This window comes from Mixophyes fleayi, chromosome 7 (assembly GCF_038048845.1).
Source record: "Mixophyes fleayi isolate aMixFle1 chromosome 7, aMixFle1.hap1, whole genome shotgun sequence".
Classification (NCBI taxonomy): domain Eukaryota; kingdom Metazoa; phylum Chordata; class Amphibia; order Anura; family Limnodynastidae; genus Mixophyes; species Mixophyes fleayi.
This window is the reverse complement of record NC_134408.1, coordinates 111,086,238-111,106,169: the sequence shown is the minus strand read 5'-3', so window position 1 is coordinate 111,106,169 and position 19,932 is coordinate 111,086,238. Positions and strand designations below refer to the sequence as shown.

At 39.2% G+C, this 19,932-nt stretch overlaps 1 protein-coding gene across 6 annotated transcripts in view; it reads left to right on the top strand.

Moving 5' to 3' along the window:
* Nucleotides 1-19,932, top strand: part of FN1 (fibronectin 1) — a 44,228-nt gene that overhangs the window by 11,442 nt on the left and 12,854 nt on the right. For 4 of the 6 annotated variants that reach the window (XM_075180338.1, XM_075180333.1, XM_075180335.1 and 1 more), the window contains exons 11-26: nt 1,248-1,376; nt 3,378-3,518; nt 5,050-5,171; nt 6,364-6,538; nt 8,966-9,142; nt 9,577-9,705; nt 9,916-10,005; nt 10,125-10,319; nt 11,079-11,351; nt 11,873-12,139; nt 13,252-13,346; nt 13,831-13,999; nt 15,039-15,125; nt 15,828-16,019; nt 17,983-18,255; nt 19,513-19,695. In XM_075180338.1, coding sequence (XP_075036439.1) covers nt 1,248-1,376; nt 3,378-3,518; nt 5,050-5,171; nt 6,364-6,538; nt 8,966-9,142; nt 9,577-9,705; nt 9,916-10,005; nt 10,125-10,319; nt 11,079-11,351; nt 11,873-12,139; nt 13,252-13,346; nt 13,831-13,999; nt 15,039-15,125; nt 15,828-16,019; nt 17,983-18,255; nt 19,513-19,695 — 2,697 coding nt within the window. The remainder of the gene's footprint in view (nt 1-1,247; nt 1,377-3,377; nt 3,519-5,049; nt 5,172-6,363; nt 6,539-8,965; nt 9,143-9,576; nt 9,706-9,915; nt 10,006-10,124; nt 10,320-11,078; nt 11,352-11,872; nt 12,140-13,251; nt 13,347-13,830; nt 14,000-15,038; nt 15,126-15,827; nt 16,020-17,982; nt 18,256-19,512; nt 19,696-19,932) is intronic. The other 2 variants (XM_075180337.1, XM_075180339.1) reach the window with 1 other exon arrangement.

The window sequence follows — 19,932 nt, the reverse complement described above, 5'->3', positions numbered from 1 at the left end:
TGAATTTGCTATCAGTCCAGTTTGTTTCCTGCAGGATTGTTGAAATTGCAAGTTGACTGCCACTATAAATATACATACCACAGAGCGATCATTCTGATAAGGAGAAAAATATGTGCAAGAGAATTTGGATCAGAGATTGTAGTTTGCTTCCTTAACTGACCTGACTTGTGTGGTTTTTGCATCTGTTGTCGGCAGATATGAGTTCTGAGATGTGCATTCAATAGGAACATATGCAGGGTTTTCTAAAGCCGTGGGAATGGAAGTCGACTGTCTCCTTCTGGGTGTGAGTTTTGAAATAGTCATGAGAATTCATGTATATTCGGATTATTCAAAAAAAGAGAAAACAAACCCTAGTTCTTTGCTGGTGATGCATATGTAACTACTTAACATGTTGAATCTAGAGTCAGCCATCTTCAGGGGCAGGCTGGGCTGGACGGGGGGGGCGGTCCCACAGTGGCTACCTTGGGCTGAGTCACTGGGCTGCCTGTTTTTATGGGGTTTTTTTTTATGTTCCTAATAGGCTGCTGAGTTGAATTTTGCCCCCCAGGCGAAGATGTGCCAACCCTCCCCTGGCCATCTTGTACACTTTGACAAAATGGAATGAGGAATATCTTGGCTCTCCAGATTCAAATAACTTGAAACGTTTGGCAGGGACTGTTTAAACTTTACTCCTGTTAGAAACTTTGTTTATGCAAAATGCTGCCAGTCTTTATGTAGAGCGATATATGTAGTCATAGGACTCTGGACATGTGCTGAACTAGAATTTATTAAATTGTTGTGTCTGATATCTATATTGTGATTAGCTAGGTCTGCAAGGAACTTGGCAGGTGGGCTTCATGGTGGCTTAGTGGTTAGCACTTCTGATGTAAGTGAATGCTCTGTACAGTGCTGCGGCATTAGTGGCGCTTTATAAATAAATAGATGATGATGATACATTTTGAAATTTTCTTCCTACTCCGCTCCACTTAAAAATATAAAAAAAATAAAATAAATGCAAATATTTGGTTGGGGGATATGGATTAAACTGCAGAAGGTGTGTGCAGTTTTGAACTACCATTGGTGCAGCAGGTGTGGTGCATTGGGACCCATGGAGATAATGGGGCTCACTACATGGCAGAAGCAGAGGGTCTGAGGCCCTGGTTCCCTCCTCCTTGCAGTGGGGCCCACAGCTCGCTAGTTCCACCTCCTCTGTGTGTATATATAATGTAGTTTTTTGGTTTTTTTTTTCCCCCCTCGCTCTCTAACAGATCAGTGCATTGTGGATGGCATCACCTATGATGTTAATCAATCTTTCAACAAATATCATGAGGAAGGACACTTGATGAACTGCACATGTTTTGGCCAGGGGCGTGGCAGATGGAAGTGCGATGCTGTGGGTACGTAAAGTGTTGTGCAGGTTTTCTAATGCTTCCTGACCATGTCATGGTCATGTGCCAGATCCTTCTCTGCTGGATGACAACTAATAACTGTCATCTGCATTTTAAATCACTAATCAGAATCTCTACAGAGGATATTCTATTGTGTTTGTTATGCACAATAATGACATCTATCTTTAATGGATCTTTATAAAAGGGTTAAGGTTTTTTGTTTATTTTTAAATATTAAATTTAAAAGTCCTGTGACCTTTGTTCAATGAATTGGGGGTGGGGAATGTATGTGTTAAAATATATATTTTAGTTTTACAGTTAAAGCAGTATTCCAGGTGGCAGTATACCACCTTTCTCAGATCTTCTCAAAGTTGTTGTGAGCCCCGTACATTAGAAGCAGAGCACATGTGGTTGCTGACAGTTTCCAACTTAAAGGGATAATTTTCCCAATGTAATATACATTCAGAGCTGGGACAGTATAGGTCATGTGTCAAACTTGATGGACAAAACTGATTTCATGGGTACATCTCGGTTTAAAACAAGTTGTATCTTATCTGTTATCGGCTGCCAGAACTCTATATATGCTATCAAATCTGGTTTTGCCTTTAAGTAACTATTGCTCACTCTTGTAATACATATATGGCACTTAATAAACTGTGTCTCGTTCTGCAGGAGGCATAATTACAATAGGCTTTCATTCTGACTAAAAGTCAGGAGATCAATCATTTTGGTGGCGTCTCCCTCTTGTGGGGGTGGATGGAGGGTAAACTGTGATAAGGTCTGATCTGTTTATTCAATCAGAGCTTGCTAAACCTTGTCAATGTCAATCTGTTTTGCTTGGCTAGCATTCAATGAGTTGATGTCTCTCCATACACAGAACAAAGAGACAGCTAAAACTGTGTCCATGAAGGTTTTTATGTTTCTAAAGAAATACTGCACATTGTCAATTGACTGGAAAATTATCATATTTACCCTTTTTATGTCTGATTGTCAGATAAATGTATAGATCTGTAGTGGAGTCAAACAATCTTTAGAGACAGTATCTGTGGGATTTGTACTGCAATGCATATGTACAATCTACACTAAGACTTCTGTAAAGTGTTCTGTAATTCCAATTTAAGTCCTACTCAATGACCAGCAACACTAAATACTGCTGCTTGTTATCTGCTCTGCTAGACCATATAGAGGAATCTTCTGAAGTAGAGGAAGTATTTGCCTGCTTCCAGCAAGTAAATTGGCATTTAGAAATCCAACTACAAGTTTCAGGGTTAAACTCGCACCAATTAGGTCTCCATACATCATGGAGACATGCAAACAACTAGCATAAGTATAGATAGAAGGCAAGACACAGAGCCATAGTTCTAATAACAAACAGTAATTTTGCTATGGTTTAGGGGTAAGTAATATGAATCCCAAAACCGAACAACCTAATATGTCATCCTAATGCTAGGTACACATGATGGTGCTTCAGCATTTGCTTTTGCTAGGCTTGATCTACAGATTTGGGGTCTATTTACTAAACTGCCGGTTTGAAGAAGTGGAGATGTTGCCTATAGCAACCAATCAGATGCTAGCTATCATTTTGTAGAATGTACTAAATAAATGATAGCTAGATTCTGATTGGTTGTTATAGGTAACATCTCCATGTCTTCAAACTCCCAGTTTAGTAAATATACCCCTTAATGTTGAAAAGAGGAAATTGTTCACTATGATAAGGGACATCCCCCCCCCACTTTCGTGCATCTGAGTGTCTCAGTGCTCATAATGCATTCTTCATGGAGGACAATTAGCCCTATTTGTAAAATCTTGTCGGATCTGAGCACTGGCCAGCAAGTGGCTAAATGCAGCCCAATCTTAATGTACAACATGTGAATCCACTATTTGCGCATACAGCTTAAGGCAAATTCTGTAATGACTCAGAATCTTTCACTGTATGGAGGCTAAATATCTGATCCGCTACAAAAATGCACATAACTGCAAAAATTGCCTAACTTTTTTATAATATTTCAGATCAGTGCCAAGAGACCGAATCTAGAAAATTCTACCAGATTGGTGAATCTTGGGAGAAAACTGCCAATGGTGTAAGCTACCAGTGTTATTGCTATGGCAAAGGAATTGGTGAATGGCACTGCCAGCCTCAGTCCTACCCAGGTAAATATTCTCTAGGGGCAATATTATTTTCATATACTTTTTTTACAAGAGAATAGTCTGCTCTTAATACTATTAAATGACTTCTCATTCTGTGTAACGAGTCCGTAAAACTGGAACTATAGTTAACACTCAAAACTAAAACTGCATATGATGCTACAACTAAAGGGCAAAGCTCAAGTTAATGTCCCACATTGACCAACTTTGCAATCATCAGTGCTTCCAGGAACTTGCAAACCACAGCTGCCCACCTTGTTTGCTGTGCTTTTTATCAACTGATACAATAAGTCATCCATTAGTTCTTTCATCAGTCAGTAAGGTTAGAGGGAGGGTGGGTTAAAAGGAACAAAAAAAGAATCAAATAGCAGTAAATTTTATCTTATGAAATACTGCTTTTATAAGTCTTTCAATTAAAACCCTATATAAAACTCATGAACTCAGTTAGAGTAAATTGTATGTTTATAATACAGGGGTACATAAGATTTAGTGATCATTTAATATTGTAGAGATTCATCAAATATACTGCAAATGTAGCTGAATGTTATTGAAGAGTATCCATACATGGCTTAATACTCCGCTTACAGCTATGTAATGGTGGTGGGGAATTATCTGGTAGAATAGCAGAAACTACTGTATATGTAGTATCTAGGCATTCCTGCCCTATAATCCATATTACAGAACCTGTGTGTTCTGGACCGTCTCAATGACTTTATTAAACAGATTTGAGTGAGATGTGTTGAGGAACCTTTAACACAGAATGTTGTGTAAGATAGTAATGTAATCTAGATGTGACATTTTATGAATGATCTGTCATTCTGCTCATTCTTGGTCCAGCCCTGTACATCTAAAAGACACTGGGGGGGGGTAGGGGTATATTTTCTCAACTGTGGGTTTGAAAAAGTGAAGATGTTGCTTATAGCAACCAATAAGATTCTAGCTGTCATTTTTTAAAAGGTACTAAATAAATGATAACTAGAATCTGGTTGCTATAGGCATCATTTATTTAGTGCATTCTACAAAATGACAGCTAGAATCTGATCTCCACTCTTTCAAACTTGCCGTTTAGTAAATATACCCCTGGGACTCTTGTCCACTTGTTAAACCATTCAGGCCAGTTTGAGTGAGTACAATGTCTTAAGTATGTGTGGAACCTGCCAGCCTCCTTGTTTTTCCCAAAGCCTTCTTATCAGGCAGCTGTCTACATTGTACTTTGGTACAAAGCAACTGCTGATACTGCATCGATGCAGTAAAAACTATCTTATAGGTGGTATCTATATGTTCCTAGATTATAACAACCGCCATTATCCTACAAAGCGTTTTGATTTGTAGCGTCTACATATTTAATTGTATGACAATTGTCACAGAAAAGTTCTTGAATATTTGCGTTGACATTACTCCAAACATAAGTATCTCTGACATGGAATCAGCATAAAGTACGTGGCTGGCAGAGTTGTACAAACCTGTTTGAGTTCAAGTAAATATGACAACATAATGTATCTTTATAAGAACTCATGGGGACTTATTCTTTTAACAGCTGGAACTGGACCTGTTCAGGTGATTATCACAGAGAATGCCAAACATCCAAACTCTCATCCTATTCAATGGACTGCTCCTCAGCAATCGCACATCAAGCAGTACATCTTGCTCTGGAAGCCTGTAAGTCCCTTGTCCTTGTTCTGTATTCATTTTCTTTGTGCTAATAATCCTGTTGCATAAACATGGTCTTGTTTCCATGAACAGGAGGTGCACATGCATTAGGAATTTTAGAAATCTTAACCTATTCCATTTAACTTATGTTATTTGTAGATAATACTGATTAAGATATCCTCATTACATGGCGACTCTTTACTTAAAAGCTTGTTTAGGCCAGACGTTTATTTCTCAACCAGTGTTGCCAGTGGTTAGTAATCGTCCATTTTTAGTGATCTTATACCAGTATTTAAAGGTCACTAAAAATACAAATTCAGACAATCCACTTATAGTAAAGATCACCCAAAAGTGTTGTGGACCATGTCCACTATAGTGCCAGAGAAAGGTGTGTGTGTGGGGCTTCCCCTCTCCCCCCCCCCCCTCCAGTTTTAAAGACCCTGGAATGTGCTTGCCAGATAAATTGATGTAATAAATAAAAAAGGCATATGTGCATATCTTGCTGTCACAACATTACATGTTTATGGTACTTTTCCTTTTGAAGTCATATTATATATATATATATATATATATATATATATATATATATAGTGCTAGCATTATTGATAGGGCAAAAAGGCAACAATGGAAGGCCAATCATAGCCTTCAAAAAAGATGACCTCTTTCCTCAGATATCCTAGGCAACTGGCCATAATTTATGCAGCACGGCCTCTTTAATGGTCCCTGTTAGTTTTGACATGGAGGGGGGAGGTGGGTTTTCTGTGTGGTTCTGGAGATAATAATGCATATTGGCAGATCTGATTTAAAGGCTTCCAAATGTGTCCTTTTAATTGGCTCCATGATGGGAAGTCTGATGTACATAGGGGAATGCCTTCCTCATGATCAATCCCATATCGGATAAGCTTTACTAAATATCAGTTTAATATCTAATGTAATGGCAGTTCTGGTACAAACACCAACAAATCTTGAAAAATAATGGGTATCTACTCATACTGAATATTTATTTCTTACCATTCTATCCCAATTAGTCATCAGTCTGCACTGTTCTGCTGATGCACTGGAAGAAGGGATGGATTGGAAATGTTTTTTTTTTTTAGGGTTTTTTTTTTTTTTTTCTTGGACAACCCTGATGTAGTTGGTTTTATTTTACCATTGTAACATTATATAGATTTTTAATTATTTTTTATTTTTATTCCTTCAGAAAAACAAACAAGTTAACTGGAAACAAGCAACTGTTCCAGGGCACCTGAATTCATATACAATCTCAGGTTTAAAGCCTGGAGTGGTTTATGAGGGACAACTTATCAGCATTCTGCAGTACGGTGGAAAGGAGGTCACACGATTTGATTTTACTACTACCTCCACCACATTGGGAAGTGAGTACTGTATGCTATATCTTGTATGTGTGTTTTATTTTGTAAGACTACAGTATGGAGGCTGGAAACTCACTGAAACAGTAGGTTAACCATAGGGCATTGATGTCTAAGTAGTAGCCCTCAATATGCATGTGACCTGCATGGAACCCCCAGGCAAATTTCTCAAATCTTGCTTGTTGCATGGTTTAAACGTGCCACACAGACAGCTTGACCTGAGCGACAGGATTCCTATCCTAACCAAATATGCATATAGCAACTGGTCAAAATGATAGCTGGCCAGTAGGCACTTGGGCCATGCAGCAGTATCTCTTCCAGATAACTTTGGGGAGGGGGTGGGGGGTGGTATTAGTGCTGTCAGATAATAATCAAATCCAGGCCAACCATTTTCCAATTGCATATGTCACCATGCCCAAAAGTGATCCTGTCTGTTTTGACTTCAGTGTCATTTTGGGGCCGTACATACTGTGAATTAAGAGCATGGAGCATGTGTGACAGGATGGACTACCTATGCCACTCTGTCTGTTGCTGCTGTGAACCAGTTTGTCTTACTTTGCCACCGTTCCCTTTCGTTTTCCCAAATGCGCCCTCTCACGGCAGTAGAAGGGGCTTACAAATGCTGCCACCACTGGACTCCTTAGCAACATCCAGAACCGGGTTTCTACTGGGTAACTGACGCTGCAGGTGTACCCCGTCACTGGTGTACTTGGGCTGGTACTCCTGACCTCTTCCTATGGATCAGCGTTGCTGTGGATGGATCCCCCCCCTTCCTGGCCTATCACACGGGCCAGAGCTGCTGGGTAGCGGGCAGAGCGGTGGTACTGAATGCTGGGTCCAAACCTCAGACAGCCAGGAACAGATTAGATTTTGGGTCTAATATGTAGGTCACAGGGATAGAGCAGTTTTCCAAGCAGGTCTTTGAAGCAAGTAATGTTTGCTCATCCTGGTTGAAGGTACCAGGGAGCAGGTCAGATGGAACAAGGACAATGTCAATACAAGACAGTGCTTTTTATACAGATTTTAACACCGCCTCTAAGGGTAAGCCTGCCCACTGAGGTCTGAGCTATTTTTAGACTCTGGATGCAATTTGTTTACCCAATATGGATTTACATGCAATGCAAAGCTAACAATATTTACATTTATCTGTTATATCCTATAACTTGCTGTGATTTCCTGCATCTTATTTTGGATCACTGTAAATCTAATAGCAGTCTAATTAAACCTTGTGTGCCTTCAGGTGCTAGACCCTCACACATCAAAAGGTCTAATTAACATGAGATTAACATAGGTCCTTTCTTCAGACAGTTGTAGAATACACATTCCCAAAGAAAGGTACAAAATAAAAAAACAAGTCATTTCCCCACATCACGATACACAAGACTTCCTCCACAAAGGTTTATTGTATCAGATATATATACCTCTGGAATCATGCATTTCCTCTAGAAAAGATATAAGATATTTTACCAACATACCCACAATATCAAAAATAAGTACATTTGCAATTCTATAAATAAGTGAGCTGCGCTATTTCCTTATAAATAACTTATAATATAAATTTATTTAAAGTGATCCAGTCACAGCATGTATGGCCATCTTTATGCTCTCCTCTTTTTATTGAAGAGCGTACAGATATAACTTTGTCTGTAGGTCAGTGAGAAGTTACTTGGGTTGAAGACTGATTTTATGTGACACTTGGCTACATAAAGCAACCATCAAAGAGTTGAGTAATTTTATAGCTTTAGGAAAGGAATTTTGGTCCATTAAATCTGTCACAGATAGGGTCTGTCTAAATGTTTGCTTTGTAGATAATGGGCTAAGCCAGCTTAAAGAAAAAAAATACTGTTAGTGAATGGCTGGAGAGAAGCTGTTATGTGGGTGAAATAATTCAGTTAACCTCTTCAGTTGCTATTCTATTAATTCCCCAATTTCCAAATGATGGTAAGAGATTTATGTTTTATGGACTACTTCATATGTTGCCTCTTAGTTGCAGTTATCCAAGTACAGATCTTGGGCAGCCATGAACCACTTGTTATATGTAAAGTTATCTTATTCCTATGTATAAGGCCACTGGGTAGTTGAATCAAACAGGAACCCCAAATAATAGCAACACAGACGATTTCTAAAGTCCACTGTATAAGGCAAATGACAGCTGACTATAGGTATCCAGGTTTTTCAAATGGACATTTATCATTTGCACTGTTCCATCCATACACACACACACTTTTTAGACTGTAAGCTCTAGTAAAGGGAGTTATTTATCCTTAGAGCTTCCATATTGAACACTCTTCCCAACTAAAAATAAATAAATATTGGTGCAGTTAAGTAATGTGTCAATATATGATTGATATAGATGTATAATACAAACTACATTCACATGGGTTGTGTGTCATATAGCTCCTGTTCAAACTTTTTTTATTTTATTTTTTACAGCTCACACAGAGACTGGAGAGACTACTCGTCTTCCACCATTGGTGGCCACTTCAGAGTCTGTGACTGAGATCACCTCTAGCAGTTTTGTGGTGTCTTGGGTCTCCGCATCTGACACAGTTTCTGGATTCCGTGTGGAATATGAGCTTAGTGAGGAGGGAGATGAGAAGCGCTACTTGGGTGAGTGCTTGCAAGTATTGACCAAGTATTGCAGCTAGACCAATAATGTGAATAGCTGTTGGTTGGTAGAGCTAATCTCATAGTTGTGGGAGAGATGTAAAGGTGTACTAACATTGTTCTTTCTCCTTTCCATTTGCCTTACAGAAGGGCTTTGTTTAATGATACATTCACATCTTGTCAAAGTCTAACATCTTTGCTATAATTTTTAGAATTTATATTGAACCAGAGTGTTTTACCTGGCTGTGGGGTTTTTGATCCATCATTATATTTTTATTTATTTTTTAATTTGATCTTGGTATACCATGTCTTGACTTTGTTAAGGACGTTCTTTGTGTGAAAGCTGGTCAGATGTTACAAGAAAAAAACCCAAGGAATCTTAATTTCTTGTATTAGGTTTCTTGTGACTGTCTACTCAAACTTTCTCTCCTGTTCAGAACTTCCCAATACTGCCACATCAGTCAGCATTCCAGACCTTCTACCAGGCCGTAAATACAATATCAACGTATACGAGATCACTCAGGAGGGAGAACAGAGCCTGATATTGTCCACATCTCAGACAACTGGTAAGTGTGACAAATAGTGCTGGCTACTATGTGCTAAAACCGTACATGTAAGAGCTTACCTGATAGCTGAGGGATCGAGAATTGATGGGATCATGGATTAATACTTTTTAAAACCGTTCTAATTAGTAGACAGAATCTGTCGCATCAAAAGTGAAGCTGGGGGGTCTATAATGTCTGTTTTTAATACTTCATTTTTGTTTTGTTCTCTAGCACCAGATACCCCTCCAGAATATAATATAGAAAACGTTGATGACACATCCCTTTTGATTAGCTGGACCAAACCTCGAGCTCCCATCACAGGTGAGGCAATTGGAAACCTAGTCATAGAATAATCTTGTGTATTTAATGTTTTTAGTGAAGCATCTGCTCTTCTGAAACAAATATTTTGAATAGCTTTGACTGTGTTTAATCTTCCACAGGCTACAGAATTGTTTATTCCCCTACGGTGGAAGGAGCTAGCACGGAACTGATCCTGCCAAATACTGCTACTTCAGTGACTCTCACTGACCTTTACCCAGGTGTTGAATATAACATAACCATCTATGCCGTAGAAGACAGCCAAGAGAGTACACCTATTATCATCCAGAAGGAAACCACTGGAACTCCACAAACCGGTAAAAGACCAGGGAGTTCCTCATGTCTAATGTTAAATCCTGAATGCACAGATAGTAGCCTCCATGGATAGAATATTCCACCCACTGGTGTTTGCCCACAAAGGATTGGTTGTTTTTCCTGGCACACTACATTTGAATGTCTCTGCATTTATTGTGTAAATTTCCTCAAATGTCTGACGCAGACTCTGGAAGCGCAGCTCCGTAGAAACCTCAATTCCTTATTACATTTGGCTACCTGCCCCCAACTCTCCTTGGCTTCCTGTCCCTGTATGTGTTTGTGGTGGCTGAGAAATGCAAGAACTTTTTGCACTTTAATATGAGTTTGTAGTGAAATGGAGGGAAAATCCTTGTAAAATGAATGGTTATCTTAGTTCTTGGCGAGGGGGAAAGAGATGAGTGCTTGTCTGAGTCTTGGCTCACTGTTTAGAACTAAAGATCTTGTAACTGGCAATGAGGCTGACAACAGAGGTTGGATTATTGCTATGGAAAGATTATTATACTGACTAATTAACTTGTCTAAAAATGTAGGTTTTTTTTTTTTCCTATTTTAGTTCCCATAAGTTTAGACAGTGTTCTGTAAATATATTTTAAGATTGAACTTCTATTGCAACATGCTGATGGGTTGAGGTGCCTGCATGCACAAAATGCAAGATTACAAGCCTTCCTATTTTTCCATTTTTATTGTAGGTACAATGAGTGTGTGTATGGATGTGTATAATATATGTAATAAGTATTTTAATGTGTTTCTTTCTGTTGCAGTGACTGTTTCATCACCCACTGATCTGCAGTTGCTTGAGGTATCTGATGTAAAAATCACTATCTCGTGGAATGCTCCCCCAAGTGAGGTTTCTGGGTACCGCGTTGTGGTGACGCCAGTGAAACCTTCAGGCCGTGAAGTTCAGAATTTGCCAGTGAGCAGAAGCACCTTTGCAGAGGTCATTAATCTGCAACCTGGAACCACCTACAGATTTGAAGTCTTTGCAGTCAACCGTGGGCAAGAGAGCCAGCCTCTAGTGGGCGAGTTCCCAACTAGTAAGTTCAATTCTCAGTAATTCCACTCTGGTAGCTCTCTAAGTTGGTGCTGGGCAAATTTCTGTTGGAACCAGGACCAAAAGCTGTCAAATTACTTTTTTTTGCAGTTTCCTGCATTGCACAAAATGTACATGTGCAAAATATTATTTACATCCTAAACATCAACCTATTATACACAATATTGCACAACAAATACCAACAGACTTTTCCGATACCGTGTAAAGTTCCTGGCTGATTGGGAGAACCAGGAGCTGTGTATTTGATCACAACCAGTCATCCTGGCCTGCAGTCTCTACCACTGATTCTCTGCAAACCCAACATGTCTGCTCCTCTTATCAGCAGGGTGTATTCTTCTGAATGAATATTTACAATTTGTGTTTGAGCCTCCAGACATTTAGGCTCCTTGTAACTTGTTTCAAACAGTGTGTTCTTGATGCAGTATTTCTTTTTGCTCCCTGACAAAATATTACACTGTAAATGTGTAACTTTTTTTTTTTTTTTTTTTTTTTTCCTCCATCTAGAATTGGACACTCCAACTAGCATGAAGTTCAAGGACTTGACGGAATCTTCAGTCCTCATTGTCTGGACTCCTCCCCGTTCTCGCATTGACAGCTATCTTCTCTCTGTGGGTCAGACCCGTGGAGGGCAGCCTAGCCAGTTTCAAGTGGGTCCCACTGTCAGAAGTTATAAACTTCAGAGCCTACAGCCTGGCACCGAATACACTGTTTCTTTGGTGGCCGTCAAAGGGGGCCAGCAGAGTATCCCATCTACAGGAGTGTTTTCAACCTGTACGTAAAGATCTTAAATTTTCCTCTTTCCTACCAGAGAAGAACATGTCTAACCAATGGTGGTTCTTTTGGTCAAGCAGAATAATTTTGTACAAATTTGTTTTTTTCTAAGTGTATATTTCAGTCTGTAGACATGGCAATAACGTTCCAGGAAAATGTATGATGTTCACTCACAAGAGCCAAACAACACTTCATAAACGAAACTGGAATGTTTTGTTCACACATTCTTTCTGTGTATGCATTAATCAGAAAAATCTTTCAGGGCAACCACACAGCATCGCCAGTGCCCAGTTTATGAATTGCTTACTTGCCTCCTATCTCTTACCACTGCTATTTTAGATTGTCCCTGAATAGGTTAAGCCATTCAGTATTCTAGGAATGTATCACTGTCCAGCTAGGAATTCTCCAGTCCTTTCTTGTCATCTCACCAGAAACACACATCACACTTTATTCAGCTTTAATTTGTTAATTTGTAGCTGGAAGGATCGAGTGTATATATTTAAACACCACTTTACTACTTCAAATAGCTTTGCAGGTTACATAGTTGCAAGGTCTGTTGGATGCAAAAACCATAGCAGAATATTTTGTGAACTTGGCGATGGCTGCATAACCACTTCAAGCAGTCTGCAGGATGTATGTTCAGGCAAATGCTGTCTTTTTGAACTAACCTCCTGTGAGCGGTTCTGAGCAGATACTCCTGGAACAAGTTTCTGAGGACAGGCTGTAATAAATAGTCTAGAGTTATCCTGGCTTAAACTGCAGTGTGCTTCATACAGGGTCTTTACAGACAGATGTTTATGTTTTGGCCTTCTTGTAGCAAGAAGAACAGTTTATTGCATAAATATTTGCGGTCTGTAGATATTGAGGGCTGCAAATAATTGCTGTTTGTAGTGTGTGTGTGTGTGTGTGTGTGTGTGTGTGTGTGTGTGTAATAAAAAATTATATATATATATATATATATATATATATATATATATATATATATATATATATATATATATATATATATATATATTTATATAAAAATTTTCATTTTTATTTTTTTTTCACGTACATATTGTATGCCCAATTTATATATGTATTAATGTAATGTAATGTAATATTTCTTTTAGTGGAACCTGTTGGATCAATTCCTCCCTATAACACAGAGGTTACAGAGACCACCATAGTCATAACATGGACTCCTGTGCCAAGAATTGGATTCAAGGTAAATAATGTGTTTGCTTGAAATAGGTTATGATGTTTCTATAGCATTTTGGAGCCGGTCCAAGTTCATAAGCTGCATATGAGGCCCAGGATAGGTGGTTTAAGGCTTAACTGTCTAATGTCATGCGAGCTAGCTCACTATAAAGTGTAAAGATCTGCAATAAGAGGGATTCCCAAAAAGTGTTTGTGCCTTGTGTCTAAACATCTTGTATACTGAAATAAAGTGTAGTATTTCTGAAACCAATATCGTAAGTTTACTGTAAGCCCATATATACATACATAAAAAGTAATTTTGGAATGTCATAATGTTACCTATTGTAAGCTCTTTGCAATACTTACACAATGCTTCTTGTATTCATGCTTTCTGGTCCAGGAGGGTGGTGAGTATTGCGTTCTATCTTCAAAATCGTAGGTGTAAAGGAAAATTCCTTTAATGTTTAAAAGTGTTTTTAATTTATTTTTATTCCCCCCCCCCCCCCCCCCAGCTGGATGTGCGTCCAAGTCAAGGTGGAGAAGCACCCAGAGAAGTGATCTCTGAATCTGGTAGCATTGTGATCTCTGGCCTCACCCCAGGAGTGGAGTATTCTTACAGCATCTCTGTAATTAAAGATGGTGAAGAGAGCGAAACTCCCATCACAAAGACTGTTACAACACGTAAGAATGATATTTAATTATTTTTATTTAAATTTTTTAGCTTAAGCTGTACAGCGGGTGTAGCCAGACATTTTTTGGACACTGGTCTACTCTAAGACAGAACATCTTTTGCAGTCTATCAAATGTCAAATGTCAGAAACCTGGTCCCGTTATGCATAATGCTGTAGCAACAGTGTTGACATACTTCTTGCATAGCCACAAAAGGATAACTTATTGGGTTAAAAATGTGTATATGACCTTGCCAGCTTCAGTGACTTGTTAAATCATAAATGTTATTGGTGTTAAAGATAATGCATCAATTAAAAATATATACAAAAGAAATACATGCATAGTTCAATCCATGAATAGGCAATATAAGCTAAAAATATTTAGCAGTCCAGCTCCTTAATTCACTTTTTGTTTTGAGCTACGAATGCATGGATTAGGGTGGCACAATGGTCAGCATTGCTGCCTCCCAGTGCTGGAACCCCGGGTTTGATTTCAATCTGTGGAGTTGGTATGTTATATGCGTATGTGAGGGTTTCTTCTCATGGTCCAAAAAACACATTGGTAGGGTTTATTGGCTTGTGACGCTCTTCCCATGTCTATATATGCCTGTGGATGGGAAATTGTATTGTAAACACTGTACAATTCCCTGTAAAAACCTGAACTGCTTTCTGCTTAGTACTGTGGTTTGTTTTGTTTGCTTTCATAGATGAGCGTGTTCTTTTCTACCGTTCCCTCCACATCCTTACACTTTATTACAGGGAATTACAACCGTTAACTGCTCCTGGCTGAGAAGCTAAAGTAAGGCTGATTGCATAGTGTAACAATTAAGGCTGTCTCGCCATAGTCTGCTAGACATGCCAAAAAGCAGGTTTTACTCATGGTGACCTATACATACAAAATAAAGGAAAAATGGCCATGTTGGTGGTCTGGTTTCATGTTTGGTCATATTGCTCCAAGTTGGTTTTCACTGCTTGCTTTATTGCACTTTGCTCTACAATCTCTTCAAATACTGACACTTTAAAGACTTAACAATCTTGCTAATTTGTTACAGCTCTCTCCCCTCCAACCAACCTGCGCTTGATCACAAGGCCAGATTCTGTCACTCTGAAAATCTTTTGGGACAGAAGTACATCTCCAGGTAATGGGTTTAGTTTTGGCTATGAAGTGCTCTTCTGTTCTATTTACACACATTTTATAATAGCAGATTAGTATTTGAAAATAATGAGGACCTTGTACATCGCCTCGTCACTACCCTATACTCCCTCTGCGCTGATCCTCATCTTTAGTACGCCATGCCCTGCCTGACCAACCTCCAATCATTCAAGTGCTCACTTAAAACTCTCCTCTTCCAGTTTTCTTACCCAGGCTCATCCTAAGTTAACCCCTCATGCTCCACCTGACCCATCCACTTGTTTCCCATCACCCATCCTATCTTTTTGGTCCCTGCCCTCTTCCTTCTGTCTCCTGTCCCAGGGAAAGGTGTATTCTGCAATGTCTTCTGGCCGTTACTATTTTATCATATCCCTACTGATGCAATTGTTCTCGTGTGTGTATATGTAGTGTGTATGATGTATCTGGTACGCATCTATTTTTCTATATTGTCAGCACTGCACTGTAGAATCTGTGTGGTGCCTCCATAAATTGATTCTTTCCTGAAACTTGTGGGGTTTTTTTTGTGGACCTATGGAATAGAAATGGAAATATTAATTGGTGACGGCAGTCTGTTGCTAAATATTACTCCAAGTTATGTAACTGTTAGAGGTTGCATTTTTATGTTTGAGACTTGATGTGTGAAATGTCTTTACCCTTCTCTCTCTTCCCCCCCCCCCCCCCCCCACAGGTGTTACAGGCTACAGAATAACATCCACACCCACAGACAGACTGGCCGCATTGCCCGGCGAGGAAGACGTTGACGCAAGTCAGACTTCCTTCATTTTTGAGACTCTGAATCCTGGTGTGGAATATAATATCAGCGTGTATGCAGTTAAAGGAGATGAGGAGAGTGTACCTCTATCCAAAATAATTACTCAAGGTAATGATGCACTGCCCTGAATTACTTTATTTTTGTATTTACTTAGAAAATAGCCCTTGGGATTGATGGGATTTGTTTACTGCAGCTCCTAACAAGAAACGCCTCAGTCTTGATTCGTCTGTCACTGCAGATATTAACAAACTCCTTGTGCTGCTTTTTTCATTTCATCAATTGCTTTTTGCCCAATGCTTTGTCAGTTTGCTTAATATGTGTTGTATCTTTGCAACTGGCCACAAATATATTGGCACTTTCAAAGTGATACAAGACTGATACGGTAGCAAATTCTCATAACAAAATGTTGTCTTTCTGAGACCAGCAGCTTTGCAAATGTGCCCTCCTTATCAGACATAAAAATGTGATTGTAAATCTTTTTTGTATTTGTAGACTGTAGTAGTGATTGTGTCACCAGCTTTACAACAGTAGGAGGAAGGGTGTAGGAACCAGGGTATTGGGAGGTGCAATTTTTTTATTCAATTACTATAGTTTCACACATTTGACTTGTTATAGATGTAGATGCAACCTATTGTTTGAGCCTCTGTAGAGGAGTGGCAAACTGACTAGTGTTGTGTGGGCCTCCCCTTCCCACAGTGGTCAATGTGGGTATCAAGAAACATTAGAATGCTGGTGAGACGTGGAAAGGGGGGGGTGTTTGTTCAGGTAGCATTGTCCTTTTAACGGTTGATTTATACCTTACTAATCTTTGCCGAAAGTGCCTTATTGCTGCTGCACTTCTCTAAACTGAAATGTGCCAACGTGTGTCTGGACATTTTTGTAACAATCACTCTTTAGTTGATATATTAAAGCATTTCACCTGCTGCATCAGTTGTCTACACAGCTTGCTTGGCAGATGCAGAACAGCTTTTGACAGTCACTGTTCAACAAGGTGAATAATCAGAGATAGATATATACTATAATATATAATCTCTATCCACCTGCAAGTGTTGCATGGAGTTCCTAAGTGAGCAGAAATGTTAAATTTTATTTATGGTCTTTTAAATCCCTTTCGGTACATATACCACATCACCATAACAGGTATTTGAATTTTGCCACAATGATGTTTTAAACAGAGCTGCAGTTTTCTATAACTCTCTATTCAGTTGGGAATATTTCCCCTTTAAACTCTTCCTCTGTTGTGGAGACGTCTGTAAAGGAGAATTTTAGCCTCTGTGTAGGCTACTGCCTTTTATGACTGACAGTCTTTGACTTGTATGTCCTGGTGGGGTTACTATTGATCTTGGGATTTTATGTATCGTGTGATCACAGTGCAAAAGCATTGCAGCAGCTGTGGTTAAGACTCACAACTATTCTGTGGCTTGTACAGCGGATGGTTCATGCTTTTGTAGAGGTCATTTTCATCCAGGGTCCTCACAGTACTGTAGAAGGGTGTGTAGCAGAGGGACCCCCACCAGACTTTTATAGAGGATTAGTAAATTCAGCAATCTTTTTGCCAATTGAAAAAAATTGGCACCCACCTACTTGCAGTGGATTTGGGCATTTTGTTGACTGAACCAGTATTGATGAGGATCTAAACCTCAGTTAGATCATTAGTTCCTAATGGATAGGCTGAATATTGGTTTATTTCACAACAAGGCTGCTTTCACTGTGTAGGGGATGGTCACACTTTAAACTAGCATTAGAAGCCTTCTGTCCTGCCAAACTGACTCTTGTCTAATTGCAGCACGTTGTTCATATAGAATAAACACTGCAAAACCAATTGCTTACATTGCATATTGGTTTCATATGTTCATTGCATGGAGATAATGAACAGGCTTTGCAAATCTTTAGGCAGTAAAGCATCAATTCCACTCTTGTGTTAATTCAATCAGACACACTTTGAGTATCAAATGCTTTTAATTTGTGTTGCTTTCTAGTAATTACCTGTAATTTATGCAAACTTTGACTGACATGCTTTGCTTCCTCCCCTGCCTCAACCCTTTTTTGCTTCCCTGCGTCGCCCTGCCAGAGATCCCCCAGCTCACTGACCTAAAGTTTGTCGATGTAACCGATTCAAGCATTGATCTGAGGTGGACACCCCTTAATTCCTCCACTATTATTGGCTACCGAATCACGGTGGTGGCTGCAGGAGAGTCTGTCCCCGTCTACGAGGAGTTTGTGCACCCCTCACAGGGGTATTACAGGGTCTCTGGACTGGAGCCCGGCATTGACTATGAGATCAGCGTGATAACGCTCATTAACGGCGGAGAGAGCGCCCCGACTACAATCGTGCAACAGACGGGTGATTGTACAATCCTTGACCCTTCGTAGAGGCAGGACTCTGCTGTATGTGTTCACCAGCTGGGTAGACTCCGATGTGGGGCGCAGCCTTGCGTGTCATGGGACTCTGTAGAAGATTAGCTTTCACTATAGCAAGCAGAGCATAGTATTGCAAATTAGCTTGTAAGTAAATGACTGCACAAGCTGTTTTATTGTACTACTAGTTTAAGGATGCTTTTACACTGTAAAAGTATTGCACATGTATATCTAAGCAATAAAATAAAATAATTGGATCAGATTAATGTTCTAAAATGAATGCCAGAGCCCTTATTTTGAAAACTAGTTGGCTGCTATCTAATCCAGATGTTCTACAAATTAGTCATATTTCTATATTGCATTATTGTCTATTTACTGCTGGTGAAGCATTTGCAGTGCAGTCCGTCCTCTGCAGTGCATGCGACTCTTTGGAATAATGCGATCTGCAACATATATTGGATGGATATCAATCTGCTGGAAAATGTATTTTAATTGGATATTTTACTCTACATGCAAACTCCATGATATGCAGTTTATTTAAAAAAAATAAAAATTGAACTTTAAGTTTTAACAGTCTTTTGAAATTGCATTTCCTGTTTTTTAATTGAAATGTAAATCATTTAAGAGAAACAGGACTTACAATTAGTATGGGAATGAGTTGTAAATCTCTGCTTGGCTGATGCATTTTTATCCTCACATTGCAACACCTAAGGGCTTCTCAGTCTGTTAACTGTGAGTTCAATAATGAGATCCCATTGCTCCATTTCTTAGAGTAATGTTTATAGTCGTTCTATATCTACAGCCCAAAGCGCCATGCAGGATTATATTTATAGACTGAATACTTTGTGCATTTAGTCCAGCATCACAAAACCACTTTCACCTCCTTATTTTTCAATAGATTTATGAATGCTGGTTGAAAAAGTGGTTGTACAATAATTAAACCATTAAATACTCATTAAGAGATTAGATGTGCTCAAAAAAGTAGGGTGCCACAGAATAGTTCACCCTCTGTTGGCCTCCTTCTCGGCAATCCAAATTCAAGTTATCGTTTAATATTTAATCGAACAAAAATGTTTGCACGCCAATGTAATGACTTTATGTAGCACTGTTTTCCACTTTCCAACTGCTGTGTCAGTATTTGACTACTGGGATTACTGTAAAAGCATGTATTGTCCTGTGCATGGATATTGTCTGGAATATTAACTTATTGCATAACCTTATATTTCAATGCTGCCTGTTCTAGCTGTTCCACCCCCAACAAACTTGAGATTCACCAATGTTGGTCCAGACAGCATGCGCGTCACTTGGGCTCCCCCAACGTCTATGGAACTGTCCAGCTTCCTTGTGCGCTATTTCCCCGTGAAGAAGCCAGATGATGTTACTGAACTAACAATCTCTCCAACAGACAACATGGTTGTCCTAACAAGTAAGATTGCAACTGAAAGTTACTGGGTTTATTTAATTTATAATTTCTTGCGTTAACCTTTTTATATTTAGCAAGTTTAAAATCTGTGGCCAATCCTGTCATTACAATATATGGGGTTGACAAGTAGAGGCAGGGCAAAAAAAACAAACCTGTTTAATTGCCTCTACACTTTCAATACTAGTGCGCTTGTTTTTTTCGCCCCCACCCCTAATCTTGAAACCACCTCAGATTTACCAA